Below are 15,487 nucleotides of genomic sequence, written 5' to 3' on the forward strand. Positions count from 1 at the left end.
GCCCAGGGGGATGAGCTCACTGTGGGGGAGCAGAAACTGCCCAGGGCCTGGTGCTGTGCTCCTGTCTTCTCCCTTCACACTGCTCCTGCCAAATGTCACAAGCTCCTGGGGACACTTCTCAGGCCACATCCTACTCACCCTTCCTCCTCCTCAGAACTCTTTTCTCCCCTCCTGGCTCCTAGTACTCCTTGAGTTTCCTCCTACTTCTGTGGACATTCCATTTTAACCTCCTTCACATGTGCCCGCCCTTCCTGCCATTGGCTGGCGTGCCCAGCCGGGAGGGAGCATCCCCAGCTGGGGCTGGATAAGTATTCAGGGGTATAGTGGAGATTTATTGTAGCACTTGGATCAAGTCAGTCTAATCTGGGAAGGCTTCTTGGAGGAGGGAGGGATGTGCAGAGAGAGGTCTCCTGGTCCTTATTACAGTCATGTGTCAAACCATAGGGGTGTGTTCTGAGAAAGGCGTCGTTAGGCAATTTCATCGTTGTGGGAACATCATAGAGTGTACTTACGCAAACCCGGATGGTCCAGCCTACTGCACACGTAGGCTCTATGGTGCTAATCTTATGAGACTGCTGTCGCATATGTGGTCTGTCACTGACGAAATGTCGTTATGTGGTGCATGACTGTGCTGTGCACTATGCTGGGTGCCCTGCTTACACAATCCCGTTTCTTCCCTGCTCAGGCCTTCTGGGGGATTTGTGTCCTGTTTTCAAGCAGAGAAACTAAGGTTCAGAGAAGGGAGGAGAGCACTGGCTGGATCCATGCCAAGTAACGCTCAGGGAGCCCCTGTGGGAGGGTCTGGAGGTTTTCCCTGCCCAGAGAGGGGCATTAAGTAAAGGGGCCTTGAAGGCCGAGCCAAGGCTGTGGTGTTTTGAGGTTTGATTGGTGGAAACACAATAAGGGTTTGTGCCTTTCCAGGTTCACACAACTTGGGGGCAGTATTGGGGTCCCTCCGGGAGCCTGTCTTGCAGCCTACTTGGCAGTTTCTTGGTGCCATTGCGCCCTCTAGTCGCCGTTCTCCTGCATGCAGGAGTAATTTCTATTTCCTTTGACTCCATCATCAGGATGGAGAGAGAGAGAGTGTGTGTGTATGTGTCTGTCTGTCTGTCTGTCTCTAGGGGCGTGGGAGTGGGTGAACAAAGGCAGGAGGCAGGGCCTTGTCCATAAGGAGCTCACGAAAGCCCCCAGTAGGGGAGTGGAGGCCTGGGTTCCAGGAGACTGGATATCTGGGGCAGGCCCAGTTAGCTGTGACTCCGACTAAGAGCTGCTCTGGGCCTATTACCCCATCAGGTGCCCTCCTTGGCCCTCCTGGTGCTAACGTCTGAGTTCAGGAGACTTGTTGGCAAGAGCAAGGGTTCTGTCCGCACCCCAGGGTCCTGGCCCCCACTCTCAGAGTCCCAGTCTGAACTTTACCACTTGGCCAACTTCTAGGGGAGGCCAGGTTCCCATGGTCAGGAGTCTGCCCCTTGTAGCTAGAGGACCCAAAACTCATTCCATGCTGAGAGAACTTATAGACAATTCTTCATTACAGTTTGGGACTATTCCTTAGGGCAGAGCGTAGTGGAAGGTGAGCTGCCCAGCCTGGCCTCCTGTGTCCTGGGGACTTTGACATTTGGGATTGTGGGCATCTGCTGTCCTATCACCCTGGGCTCCCGGGGTGTCCAGAGTCTTTAAAGCTCAGTGGTAGGAAAGCTCGTGGCAGATGGAGCCTCATCTGTGTGTAATAGGTGAAGGCCAGGCAGGTGGGGGCTAGGCTGGAACCTGACTAGCTACCCTGTCCCCTCACAGCCCCTTCCTGTGACCCCAGGCTCCCTGGTACACAGTGGAGGACTCCTCAGCCTGGCCTGCGCCTGCCCCCCTCACAGGAGTCCCCGTTTTCTGAGATTCCTGTCCTCTCTTGCACCCTCTAGTGACTCTCACTCTCAATTTTAGGGCCTCCTACACCAGATCATGTGGTGACTGAGTGAGCATTTCTGTCCGGCTCCAGACCATCACCAGGCTCTGCAGCAGAATTTGGGATTCTCTGCTGTGTGTACCTGTGTGTACTCTTGAGGGAGTGACTCCATGTGAGGGCACACCTGGCCAGTTTGTGTGTGTTTGTGCAAGCTGTCAGGGTAGTAGCGTGTCTGTGTATTCACACGTCTGCACAGGTCCTAAGGGAGGTGACGTGTGATCCTAATATGTACACGCATGTGGGGATTTATGCAGTTCCAGTGGTGATGTGTGTGGTGTGTATGCCTGTTCATCAGGGCCTGTGTGCACACACACGTGTGCCCACATGTCCTGGCCCAGTGGGGACTCCAACAGCCCCAGTCCATTTGTGAGTATGTGCTGTGGGTGATGTGAATTGGTGTGTGTATTTGTGCGCTCTTAGGTGTGAGCCAGTTTGTGAGCCTGTGTGTGCCTGTGCTGCCAAGAAGATGAACCCACTAGAACGTCAGCTCCATTAGGGCTGAGATCCTTGTGGATTTTGTTGACCGCTGAATCCCCAACGTCTGGAGCAGTGCCGGGTGCCTAAGAGGCCCGCAGAAAGTGTACGTTGTCTGAGTGAATAGATGCAGCTGCAGGAGCGTCCCTGCTGCCAGGCGCTGAGTGTATGTGCTGCCCATGCTGACTGAGCACCCACTGTGTGCCCTCAGCACACGTCGGACTGGACAGTAGGGTTAAAGGGCCCTGAGCTCAGCACCCCAGATCCCTTCCCATTACCAACCCGTGCTGCCCCAGACATCTTGGAAAGAGAGAGGACTTCACAGAGAGGGCTGGTTCCCCTCCTTCCTGTCGCAGCTGGGTGAGGCCTCTTAAAACCACGCTCACCATTCTGCTGGGCCTGGGAGGACACCACTTCCCCCTTAAAGGGTCTGCACCTCCACCATTATTTAAGCATGTAGTAGAGAACTTGCTGATGAGTGCAGAGATGCTGAGAAACTTGCTCAGAGTCACGCAGCCCTGCAGAGGGGAAGTTCGTGTTCAGACCCTGCCTTCTGGCCTGGGGCCCAGTCTACTCAGCTCCACGTATCATAGATGTGAACCTCTGAGCCGGCTTCCCCGAGAGTGGCAGAGGGATCATTTCCAGGGTCACTCTGCAGAGCCTCTCTCAGACTGCTGTGGGCCTCAGTTTCCTTCTCTGATGCCTGGATGCCTGGCAATACCTGGGGCAGAGAGAGTATTTGCCCAGAGCGGGCAGCTGCCAGCTGGAGTCAGACTGTGGGGACTCCCATCCATACCCTTGACTGCCCTGAAGCCCAGCCAATCCCTGGACTTCCTGAAGGCTGATCACTTGTTGTCAGGGCAGAACTTGCTCTCTTCAAAGAGCCTTTTTCCCAGCCTCCTTGTGAGGGTGGGGAGGGGCCAGCCAGGGCCAGGGCTTCCTGGGCGTCCACTCTGTAAGGCTCTGCTAGACGGCACTGGGGTGGCTTGTCCCATTCCAGCTTGGAGTGGGGGGGCGGCCTGGGGGCGGGGAGGAAGTGTCTGCCCCAGGGGATTCTGGGTGACTTTTCTCTCTCAGTCAGTGTTTTCAGGAAGTGTGTGTTGGCCCGGGCTGCAGGGAGTGGGGGAGGCGGAGAGCAGGAAGCCAGGGGAGACCAGAACTGGATGCAGGGGGAGAGACACGCACACACACACGCACACACACACTCTCACTCACTCTCTCCCAGACAGATCCACAGTTGTACACAGAAACACACACGCAGACAAGTGATCACAGACACGCAGGGACACGAATCACAGGCACGCAGAGCCTACCTGGACCCAGACAGTCCTCAGACACACCCCGGGAACAGGGGCCAGGCTGTCTGCGAGCCCAGCCAGGTCGGCCACAGGCTGCGCGGCAGCACGCAGCGCCGGAGCACTTGCTGGGCCGCCTGGCCAGAGCCCAGGCGGCTTGAGGGTGAGCAGGGGCAGCCCTGGGCTGGGCTGTCAGGGGGGCGGGAAGGAGGAGGTGGGCTCCTTCTGAGGGCCTGGGAGGGTAGGAATCTCTGTCTGTCTGTCTGTCTGTCATCTCTGGCTGGGTTTTCTGTGGTGCTTTTCTCCTTACTCCCTTTTTTGCTCTCAGAATATTCTCTCTTCTTTCACTTTCTCCACGTTTTCTGTTTTTCCCCTGCTCCTTTTCTCCTTTTCTCTCTTCCCTTCCCCTGCCCTGGGTTCCCAGGTCTCCATCTCCGCATGAGCCCCTGTCCTGTCCACTGGGATCCACCGTGCCTGTTTGCTGGGCCGCACAGACTGCTCCTCCGTGGGGTCTCTGCCCTTCAGGGACCCAGTGCTGATCTGCTCCATTCTGGCTCCCCCACCCCCCTGAGGACGCCTCAGGAGGCTCAGGTGTGCTTTCTCTCAGGGTCAAGTTACAGGGTGCAGTGGCTCTGGGCAGCTCCCAGCTGACTGCCTTGCCTGCCCCCTGAGTCCAGAGTGACAGGGAGACCTGCTGAGGGCTGGCACTTCATCAGTGTGGTTCCCACTCCTCCTTCCCAGGCTGGGGTGCAGTGGGTGCCTGTGTTGTTGGGGGGCTGGGCTGGCCTCCCCTCTGCCTGATTACTGTGGGTCCCTAATGAGTTCAACAGCGTGTGCTCAGGTCCCTGGGGACATAGAGGTGCCTCTTACCAGGTCCTGTCCGTGCACCTGGCCCTGGCCTGCACCCCTGGCTCACCTTTCCGTAGGGCCCAGCAGACACCTGCACCTTCTCTTCCTGCCGGGCCAGCCCTGGGCTGGGCACCCGGGATGGGGGAGAGGGGCTCAGTACAGTCCTGAGCTCCCTGAGGGCTGAACTTCCTGCCCCTGCTGCCCTCACCAGCCGGCACAGGGCCAGGCCTCGGAAGTGCACAGAGCTGCCCTGGGAGACCCAGGCCTCTGTCTCCTCCTGCCCACGACAGCAGGGCTGGCCTGTGGGGAAGCTCAGTGTCGGCCTGCTGGTAGATGTGCCATGAAGGACCCAACAGTATGTGTAAGCTTAGAAGAGGGAGCAGTTGGGTGGACTTCCTGGAGGAGGAGGCGTGTCCTGAGCACAGTGGAGTTGATGATCCAGGTCATTGTGGGGATTAAATGAAAAAAGGCCCCCAGCAGAATGCCTGGCACATAGTGGGTACTCAGCAAGTGCTAGCTGTTATTTCACGGAGAAGTGCTAAGAGCTGGGTGAGGCATTGGTTGTCAGGGTGGATACCTGGTTAATCGGGCGCTGCTCTGTGGAGGGGTGGGTGAGCTGCTGACCTTCTCTAGTGATCAGGACATGAGTAGGGTTGTGGTCATTCAGTCATTCAACACACACTCGCCGAAGCCCTCTCTGTGTTGGATGATGCTGTGGCACAGAGACGGATTGGCCTGAGGGGGCTCCCAGCATGTGCAAAAGCTGAGAGGCATTCTGCAGACATCACATCTAAGCAACTGAAACCCCATGGAGGGCTTCTGTGCTGCGGCCTGGGCGGAAGTAAACAGAACAGAGCAGGGAGTGCTGGAGGGGCTGACCTTCGGGTCTCATGATGTGAAGGAAGGGCTGGGGCAGCCACGGAGGAAGGAAGAAGTGTAGGACTGAGGGCCAGGCCAGGGCACGAATGAGGAAGTGAGCGGCTGGGAAAGTTTTCCCTATGGGAAGGGGCAGTCAGGGTGGGAGACGGATATGTCCAGATCATTGGGCCTGACCCCGCCTGTCGGCCCCGCTGGTGAGTGAGAGTCCAGAGGTGGGGATTTGGCCAGGTGCCTCTAAGGCCAGCCTGTGTGACACTTTTGTGGGAAGGTCCGGACTCCAGGACAGGGTGTTGGCCTGGGTCCTTGGTCCTCTGATGTCAGTTTAGTGAAGTAAACATTGACAGACATAACTGGACTGAGAGATCAGAAGTGTGAAGGCTGGAGGAGTCCCCAGGAGGCCCCAGCCCAGCCTAGGGCGTGAGGGAAAGCACAAAGTGGAGGGGGAGGATGTGTGATTTGGACCTTTTGAAGGAAGAGTAGGAGGTGGCCAGACAGGGAAGAGTTCCAGGTGAAAGGAACAGCATGTGCAAAGGCCTGAGAGAATGCATTTCTGGAATGCAGCTCAGTCAGGGGTGGCTAGAATGTGTGTTGGGATGGGTTCAAGGCCAGTCTGAGATATTCCGGCTGCCCCACTTTGTGGTCCCCCTGCCCTCATGGTGAGTTCTAGTTCCTTTGGCCAGAGATTGATGTGGACAGAAAGATATGGAGGATGAGCCGGTGGCCACCCTGGAGGAGGAGGAGGCTTTGAAGCAGGTGCCTGGCTCAGCTTGTGGAGCCTGAGCCTCCTTTAGCCAGAGCCTTAGTGAGAGAGCTGTGCTGAGGACATGCAGAGTGGCTCTCCTTATCGAGTTATCAGTCAGCCTGGAAGCAGATCAGAGGGGACAGTGGGGCTCGGAGCGAAAGGACCTGCTCTATGAGGTTGCAGGCTGATGAGCAGTTGAGCTGGGATTTGAGCCCAGGTCTGCCTGGCTCCAAAGCTCCATCTCTTAACTAGAGCGACCACATGTCGCGTTTAGCTCGGGACTGGCTCTATTTACACTTGTTGCCCTCAAATCATTGTTAATAGTGCCTCTTTAACTTTCAGAAACATTCTGGTTTGTACGGTGGATTAGACGGTCACTGTACTCTTACTCATCCTGACTCGGGACCCTGTCATGGCCCCCAACTCCTAGATTTAATGTTGGCTTGTGTATCTGCCCTAATCCAGTACAATAGCCCTTCTTAGGCCGAGGGCCCAGGCTGGGGTGCCTCAGCCCCTGCCCGGGAGTACCTGGTCTTGCTGTGGGCATAGTGGGGAGAGCAGAAGGGCCCACGTGTCACTTGGCTGGAGGAGAACAGGGCGGAAGGAGCGGGGAGCCAGGGGTGGGGCAGGGGGAGAGCAGCTCTGTGTGGGCATCTTGGAGGCTGCCTGGAGGACAGGCCAGTGAGCCGTGTTTTGAGGTGCAATGGGCTTTCCATGGGCTGGGGTGGTAGGGAGAGGGCAGTGCGGAGGGAGCGGTGTGAGCAGAGGCTTGGAGGTGGGGCTACAGAGCACATGCTCAGAGTTGGGGCTCTGGGTTGGGGCCAGTCTTCTGGTCTCGTAGGTCAGAGGTTGGTGGGAAACATCCCAGCTGGGCCTCAGCTGCAGATTGGAGCTGGGGCCACTCTTAGAGGTCCAGGCGCTGAGTGGCCAGAACTTGGGCTCGGTGGGACCATTCTGTGGGCACTGTCCCTTCCCCTGGGGTTTTCCTACATGACACTACTTCTCCTTTTCTGAGCCTGGCCCTGACTCAGCATGACCTGGGTCCCCTGTGGTAGGCAGGCAGGGGTCAGCCAGGAGGCCTCCTGGAGGAGGTGGCTAGAACAAGGCCTGGAGGTCTATGAGGGGCCCCCTTGCTCCCACCTTATTGGCACCTAGTCCTTTTCCTGCAAATGCTCTACTGGGAGGGGAGTTCTTTGCATCTGTTCCCCTCTCCCTTCTATGGTCACAGTAGCCGTCAGAGCTGTGATCACATTCCCTCTTGGACCGAACGTCAATTCCACAGCTGCCTAGATCCTGAGTCGGGGTGGCCAGTGTGAGGAGGCAGCCCTCAGAGTAGCCCTCAGATCCCCTCTGTGGCCTCATTTGCCACCGATGGTTGAGCTTGCAGGCTGTGGTGCTGGACTACCTGAGTGCAAACCTCAGCTGAGGGGTCAAGAACACATTACTTCATGTCTCTGTGCCTCAGTTTCCTCATCTGTAAAGTGGGAGTAACAATAAGCCACATCTTATAGATCCCTAGCGATGAGTAAATGAAGGAATTAATGAGAATTAGTTAATCCAGGTCTTCATTTATTTATGAATCCCTGAGGAGTGCCGAGCATACACTCGTGAAGAAGGTCTGAAGGAACCCACATGCTGGGGAGGCAGGCCTCAGGAGGGGCAGATCCCTCGCATGGGCTCTAAGGATGCTCTGTTGCCACTACCTTCCCCGCAGCACTGGCCCTCAGTGCTGGGGCAGGTTGGGGAGCCAGGCCCGCTGAGCCCTGCTTGTCGGTAGAGGGGTGGAGTCTGTCCCCACCTCCTCTGGGTCGGTCTGGCTGGTCCTGGCCCCACAGCTTGGAGTTCTGCTCTCAGCTGATCACAGGCCAGGCCCCCAAGGGCCCCTTCCTCTTGGAGTCTGCGAGGCTGTGTGTAGTAGAGTGCTTTGCCTGTCGAGAAGTGTCCAAGGACGTTGTACCTGACCACCTGGGGGCAACACCTCAGGTCGTGCCCTCGGGCCTGTGGATACTCACAGCCTCTTCATCATCATTCACCCTTTCGTTTGCTTCCTTCTCAACCCTAATGGCCAACCTATCCACCTACCCACCTGTCCACCTATCCACCTATCCACCCGTCCGTCTCTCCACCCACCCATTTAACATGCTCTTGTTGCTAAGTCAGCCAAGCCCTGTGCTGGGCTGTGGGGATAAGAGGCAAGTCCGATACTGCCCCGCCCTAAAGAGACTCAGGGTCAAGGAGGGGAGACAGCCTGGTGCAGCGCCCACCAGGGGGGATTCTGAAGCCCAGCTGGATATGCGGGCTCTCAGGACTACCGTAGGCCCGCGTGGCCTAGATTCCCTGAGAAGCATATAGGGTGGGAGCAGCTGCCACCAGGTCAGTGGCAGGTCTTCCTCTGCTGTGGGGTCCTTGGAGCAGTCAGTGCCACCAGCCACATGGCTGTCCAGGAGCCATTTTATGTGGCCCTCCAGGGGACAACTCGGGGGGCCAGACTGAGACTCACAGCGGACAGGTGTGGGAGCCACCCTGGCTTACAAACCTCTTGCCCCAAGGAGCCAACATGTCTTCCAACAACCCCACAGGTGTGGTTTCAGGTCCCTGCACGGGATGTGCCCAGGCTGAAGCCATCACACTCAGCTGAGCCAAAAGCTCTGGCTTCTCCACCAGGTCGAGAGATCACTCACAGTTTCTCCCAGTCCAGGGGCAGCTCCTTACTCGGGCCACTTTTGGCCACTTTCGCCAGAGGCGTTGTGGTCTGGGAGCATGGCTGACCTCCCACCTTTAGCAGGTTTCTGGGGGAACAGAGTAGGAAAGCCAGCTGCAGGTAGCTTCTCCACAGAAGGGGAGGGTTCTGTTCATTGTTCCCTGCACACGGAGAGGAGGGGAGTGCGGGCTGACAGGGAGGAGCCACAGGTCCTGAGAGCACACAGACCGGAGTCAGGACAACACCTGGACCAAAGGAGGGAGATATTTTTTAAAAAGTGTTATTTGGAATAATTTGTCTAAAGCTCATAACAGAGGGGAATGTGGGCAGGGGGAGCGTGAAGGAGGGGTCAGGAAAGACTTCCAGAGAAGGGGGGCTTGAGTTTGGAGAGAAAGGATGAGGAGATGTTCTCCAGTCAGAGACCAGGGAGATGGGTGTTCCTGGGGGAGGCAACAGCAGGAGCCAAGGCCTGGCATCCTGATCACGCCCAGCCCTTCTTGCCTTGTGGTGGTCATATGCTGTCCATCACTGTCAGGAACACTGGGGCCGTAGACCAGCCTGAAAACAACCTGTGGGGTAGATTGCCCACCCACCCTCATGCTCCTCACTGGCCCCTGCGGGATGCGTGGGGCAGGCCCCTTGTTCCAGCTGGTGGTCTTCGTGCATCCTGTGTGCTGGCATACGACACCCTTGTCTTGGTTAATCCTCCATCCACCCCACTAGGTAGGTGATGTAGTCCCCACTTTACAGAAGAGGAGACTGAGGTTCAGAGAGGCTAGGTGCTTGCCCCAGGACACACAGGAACTAATACTGAGGCAAGATTTAAACCCACATCTCTGACGCCAAAGCCCTTCGGGAGACACTCAGCCTGCAGGGAGCAGTGTGATCCGTGCTGTGACAGACTGGCTGTGGGAGCCCAGGGGCCCGAACCTGGCCTTGGAGTCAGGGAAGGGTTTCTGGGGGACTGATAGTAGAGACGAGGAGCTGGTGTGCAAGAGGAGTCGGGTGGGATCAGGTGAGTTTGTCACAGCAATGTGGGGCCAGCTCACGCAGGCCAAAGAAGGTGCCTGCTGCCTTTAGGCTCTGGGGGAGGCTTGGAGGGTTTGGGGCAAGGGAGCGGGGCCAGGAGGGCAGTGTGGAGAGGAGGGCTCCTGTCTGAGTTTTGCTGCAGCTCAGGTGAGCTGGGGGCTCAGTGGGTTTGAGTCCTGGCCCTGTCGCTTGGTGACACTGGCCCAGTGACTCAGCTGCACTGAGCTCACCCCTTGGGGCCCAACTTTTGATCTGTTCCCAGCCTTCCCGCCAAGGAGGAATCACTGCTGCCACCACTGTCGTCCCCTACCCAGCCAGAGCCTGAGGAGCCCCCAGCCGCCTTCCCCCGGGGGCCTCCCCACCCCCCTTCTCCACCTCCCAGCGCCCCGGAGATCCCCCCGAAACCTCCTCGTCTGCTCCCAGAGTTCGGTGAGTGCCCGAGCCAGGCATGGGGTTCTGGGTGGGTGGCCTGGGACTGGGGCCCTCGAGAGTCTGCGAGCATCGCTCTCCCCTTTCTCCTGGGCCCTGCCACCCGCCCACTGTGTGGCCCTGGACAGTGAGCCCATTCTCTCCATCCTCAAAATGGAGACAGCACCAGCCTGTCTGACCTGCTAATTGCTGGGTGCCGGCATGTGGCAAACCTCTTGAGTTGCCCATGGTTTAAAGTCTGGGAGTATTTCCCAAGACTGAATGGTTTGCTTTTCCTTGGATTGTCCCCCTTTCTTGATCCTTGATTCTCTTTGGTTTTTTTAGCCTTTTTGACACAGTCCCCGCCCGTGGCACCCCAGCTTGCTGCCTGTTCAGACCTTCCTGTGGCAGCCTGGCCTCTCCTTTGGCCACCCCCAGGGCCGTCCTATGAGGCCCGAGAATATAAATAGCACTTCCTGTCCCCTGTGCTGCCTCTTGAAAGCCAGGCCTGGGTGGCGGTGGGGTTCTCTCTCAGGTCAAGGGTGGCCTTTGTGAAGCCAGGCCCAGGTGCCCAGGAGGGGAGGCCAAGCTCCTTGCTTCTGAGTCTTCCCCTACCGCATCTCTCCCCAGATGACTCTGACTACGATGAGGTCCTGGAGGAGGGGCCAGGGGCCCCAGCTGGCGTGATGACCAAGAAGGTGGGGCAGGGTGGTGGTTAGGATTTGGGCTGGCTGCCTGTCAGCGTGGAGGGGGGGCTGCCCAGCTGCCTTTCAGACCCTGGGACCACCAGGTAGAGAAAGGCAGCGGGCTCCCAGGAGAGTTCCCTTCCCTCTTCACTGTCTGCCGTGCAGGCGGTCAGGAGTCAGGCACGGCCCCAGAGCACTGGCTGGGGGTCTGGAGGCTCTGGTTTGGGGCTCCAGCTACAGTCTTCAGCTGCATCTGCATGGCTGTGTGTGCCCTCTTCTCTCGGTGTTTTCAGCACATCCGTCTTGGAGTGTCTGTCCCTCTGTTTCTGTTTCACTTTCTGTGTCCCCATGTCACCCTTTCTCTCTGTGTCTTCAGTTTCCACCCTTGCGTCTTTTTCTCGATCCTTTTGTCTTTCTGTCTTTGTCTCTGATGTGGGCTGGTGCCTGCACTGATTTGCTCTGTCTCTGTGACCCTGTTTCCCTGGGTCCCTCTGCAGTCTGCCAGTGGGGGAGGGGAGTGTGAGGAAACAGAAGTAAAAGTGCTGAGTTGTGTGGGTCCGGGATGGAGTGGACAGAGGGGGGTGTGGCAGCCCCTGCGTGGATGTGATCTGGGCCTCAAAGGGAAGCATGACGCTGAGCGGGTCTTGGAGGACAGGAGGAGCCCCCAGTGAGCCGAGTCCCACGGGCCGTGCGTGTGGCTAGTCTCCTGAGCGAGGGAGAGGAACTGTCTGGGGATGACCAAGGGGATGAAGATGAGGATGACCACGCCTATGAGGGCGTCCCCAAGTGAGTGTCCGCTCCTCTTTGCTGGTTCTCCCACCCAGCCATCCTTCCCCAAGCCCAGCCCCCATCTCCTCAGCCCTCCCTCACAGGAGCCCCCACCCCAGCCCTCCTCATTCCATCTTCTCCTCCCCCAGCGGTGGATGGCACACCAGCAGCCTGAGCTCATCCTTGCCCAGCAGCCTCCTGATCCCCGAGCTCCCACCATACCCCATGGACGGGCTGCCTGGGGGCCCCACCCCTGTCACACCGGTCATCAAGGCCGGCTGGCTGGACAAGAACCCACCACAGGGGTGAGTGAGGCCTGTTGGGTCCTTCTGGTGATTGGCATGGGGCAGGCAGTGCTCTAGTATACTGGTATCATGGACTCAAAAACCAGAGGAGCCAAGGTTATTTAATCAGGTCTCCCTGCAGGCAGACTGTAACCACCCATCATCCCCATCAGACCTATGTTTTATTACCCTTAAAGTTGGGAAGTCCTACTCTGAGTCTGATTTCGGTCACTCTTGCTGTAGGTAAAGTCTGTCTTCTCAGTGATCATTTGGGATCCTTCAACCTGGCTCTTCCTAACTTTGTATGTGGCTGCCATAGGGGGCTGGGGTAATCCTGGAACCTCCCCCCTAATCCCCAATCCTTTGCTTTGTTATCCCTCTGCCTCTGCCTCTGCCTCTCCAGATCTTATATCTATCAGAAGCGATGGGTGAGACTGGATGCCGATTACCTGCGATACTTTGATACTAACAAGGTGAGTTTCATGTTGGTGCCTGACGTGACCCGTGCTCCAGCCTGGTCGTAGACTGAACCCCAACACTGGACCTGGGTGAAGCTGAGTCCTCACCAGTGCTCCAGTCTGACTACTTGATATGTGTCCTCCTGGCCCGTTGGGGAGCTGTGGGCTGTGGGCTGTGGTCAGGGTCAGCATAGGGGCTGTCCCTGACCCCCTCTGGAAGATAGGGCTGCAGCCTTCATTTCAGCTGAGGCTGAGGGTTCAGGGAGGGGCTGGGCCTCTGGGGGCCCCACCCCAACCCCTAGAGCTCCTCTCTTTCCCAGGATGCCTACTCTAAGCGCTTTGTGTCTGTGGCCTGCATCTCCCACGTGGCTGCCATCGGGGACCAGAAGTTTGAAGTGATCACGAACAACCGGACCTTTGCCTTCCGGGCAGAGAGTGATGGTGGGGACTGGGCAGGGAGAAGACTGGCAGTTCAGTCTTATAAGGGCGGGAGGAGAACCAGGGTACATCTGCTCTCCCCACGTCAAACCCAGAGAGGAGTCAACCCTCTGTGAGGTGGGGGAGGGAAGGGGGCACTGCCTGGCCGGCTCTGTGCTTGAGACACCCACTGAGTCCTCAGAAGCCCAGGTTCCCATTTATGGGGAAAAGGCTCGGATAGGCAGATGGCGTGCCCAGCCGAAGTGGCACAGCTGGGATTGGAGCCTGAGCTCGTCCAAGTCAGAGAACTCTGAGACAGTCAGAGATAGGTGGGCTTTCTGACAGAGGTGTTGCCTGAGGAGCCTGGAACTGGGAGCCCTCGGGGGGCTCCTTGCCAGGCTGAGCGGGGCTTCCTCCTTCCCCTTTGCCTGCAGCGGAGCGGAAGGAGTGGATGCAGGCCCTGCAGCAGGCGGTGGCCGAGCAGCGTGCCCGGGCCCGGCTGTCGAGCGCTTATCCATTGGGTGTTCGAGGCCCAGAGCCACCTGACCGCGCTGGCAGCCTGGAGCTACGTGGCTTCAAGAATAAACTGTATGTGGCCGTGGTAGGGGACAAAGTGCAGCTCTACAAGAATCTGGAGGTGTGAAGGAATCGCCAGGCTGCCAACTTTTCCCCTACCCCCTGCCCACCTGGTCCCTCAGCCCCTCTCTTGCCTACCTGGTCCCTCAGCCCTGCCCCCTGCCCACCTAGTCCCTCAGCCCTTCCCCAGGCCTACCTGATCCCTCAGCCCCTCCCATGCTCATCTGCTCCCTCAGCCCTGCCCTTGTTCTTTCTCCCTTCACCTGATGGAGCTCAGCCCTTAGCCTGCCCCCTTCCTGCCCCTAGTTCTGACCTCGTCCCCTGCCTGGTCCCTGAATGTTACCCTCCCATCACTGCCCTGGCTCCTGCACCACCTACCTATTGCTATATGGCCTCTGAGCCCGGGTTCATTTTCCCATGCCCAGATTCCTGAGCCCTCCCTTATCTCCCTCCTAGGCACTTTCTAGTCCCTAAGGTACCACCTTCCCCTCCTGTCTGTCCCCTCCCTGGGCCTTGAGCCCCACCCCCCAGGCCTTGCCTCACCCCTTCCTATCTGCCTGCCAGGAATACCACCTGGGCATTGGCATCACCTTCATCGACATGAGTGTGGGCAACGTGAAGGAAGCAGACCGGCGCAGCTTCGACCTCACCACCCCCTACCGCATCTTCAGGTGAGCCTCCCCTTGCTCAACTGCATCCTCACTCCCGCCCAGAATTTTCTCCTGCCATATGGGATGCTGCTCCTTGTTCTAGGATGGATCTCTCCCCTCCCTTCCCAGCCCTACTCACCCCTGCTGTCCTTTTCCTTCACTTGCTAGCCTGCTCTGATCCCTTCTTTCTAAGAAATCTCCCTTTTACCCCACCTCCCTCTGGCCATCACCGTCCCTGCTTCCCCACCACACTGCTCTCAGAGTTGCCCATACCGGTTTTCTGCAACGGCCACTCACCCTGCTGTCCCCTCCAGCCTGCCCTGCTCCCTCGAAAGTGCTCATCTGTCATTAATACTTGTTCGAGATCAAAGGATGCTCTTCACTCCTTGTCTCGTGGGGCCTGTCCTGGGTGCGCCTCCAAGACTCTACCATCTTGATTTCCTCTGACCTCAGCCATCCCTCAATGGTCTGTCTCTGCCCTCTGTCCTCTCCCTGGGGAGGCTTTCCCACTCCCGCACCTTCAGCCGCCACCTCCGAGGCACTGTGCTGGGCCTGGGTTCAAATCCTATATATTAGTCCGCTCAGCTGCCATGACAGAATACCACAGGCGGGGGCTTTAAACAACAGAAGTTTATTTTCTCACAGTTCTGGAGGCAGGAAGTCCAAGGTCAAGGTGACACCAGGGTTAGTTTCTGGTGAGGCCTTTCTTCCTGGCTTGTCGACGGCCACCTCCTCTCCGTGTCCTCACAGTGCCTTTCCTCTGTGCACACGTGGAGAGAGCCTTGTGTCCCTTCCTCTTTTTATAAAGAAACGAGTCTTGTCGGAGTAGAGCCCCACTCTTAGGACATAATTTAGCCTGAATTATCACCCTAGGCGCTATCTCCAGATGCAGTCACACTGGGGGTCAGGGCTTCAACCTGTGAATTCTAGGGGAACACAATTCAGTCTCCATAACATCCTGAGTCTACCGCTGGGTCACCGTGTGACCCGGGCGAATCACTTGGCCTCTCTGCGCCTGTTTTCTCCTCTATGAACAGGATGAGGCAGTCTTTGTAAAGCTGTTATCCGACACAGTACGTGGTAACTGCTTGGCGGACGCTTGCATCCTCATGCCTCCGTCCTCATCTCCTTTGCCCTTAGCTCAGATCTCTGTCTCCAGCAGGGTCTTTCTCCTGAGCTCTAGACCTGCATGTCTAACAACTTTGTGGACATCTCCCCTCTTCCGCCTCAACTCACGGTTCCTCCCGGGCCCCCTATCTCCTCCCTGGGCACCCCTGCCTCTCCTCTTCACCCCTGTGCAAACTCCTCACCACC

At 57.7% G+C, this 15,487-nt stretch overlaps 1 protein-coding gene across 12 annotated transcripts in view; it reads left to right on the forward strand.

The window, feature by feature from the left end:
- Positions 1-15,487, forward strand: part of ARAP1 (ArfGAP with RhoGAP domain, ankyrin repeat and PH domain 1) — a 61,925-nt gene that overhangs the window by 23,114 nt on the left and 23,324 nt on the right. For 6 of the 12 annotated variants that reach the window (XM_044751923.2, XM_044751925.2, XM_070490769.1 and 3 more), the window contains exons 4-11: positions 10,189-10,355; positions 10,965-11,032; positions 11,676-11,806; positions 11,938-12,093; positions 12,476-12,545; positions 12,851-12,971; positions 13,382-13,584; positions 14,088-14,194. In XM_044751923.2, coding sequence (XP_044607858.2) covers positions 10,189-10,355; positions 10,965-11,032; positions 11,676-11,806; positions 11,938-12,093; positions 12,476-12,545; positions 12,851-12,971; positions 13,382-13,584; positions 14,088-14,194 — 1,023 coding nt within the window. Of the gene's footprint in view, positions 1-3,530; positions 3,890-4,150; positions 4,318-9,745; positions 9,913-10,188; positions 10,356-10,964; positions 11,033-11,675; positions 11,807-11,937; positions 12,094-12,475; positions 12,546-12,850; positions 12,972-13,381; positions 13,585-14,087; positions 14,195-15,487 lie in introns of those variants that run through there. The other 6 variants (XM_044751930.2, XM_070490772.1, XM_044751928.2 and 3 more) reach the window with 4 other exon arrangements.

This window comes from Equus asinus, chromosome 20 (genome assembly GCF_041296235.1).
Source record: "Equus asinus isolate D_3611 breed Donkey chromosome 20, EquAss-T2T_v2, whole genome shotgun sequence".
Classification (NCBI taxonomy): Eukaryota; Metazoa; Chordata; class Mammalia; order Perissodactyla; family Equidae; genus Equus; species Equus asinus.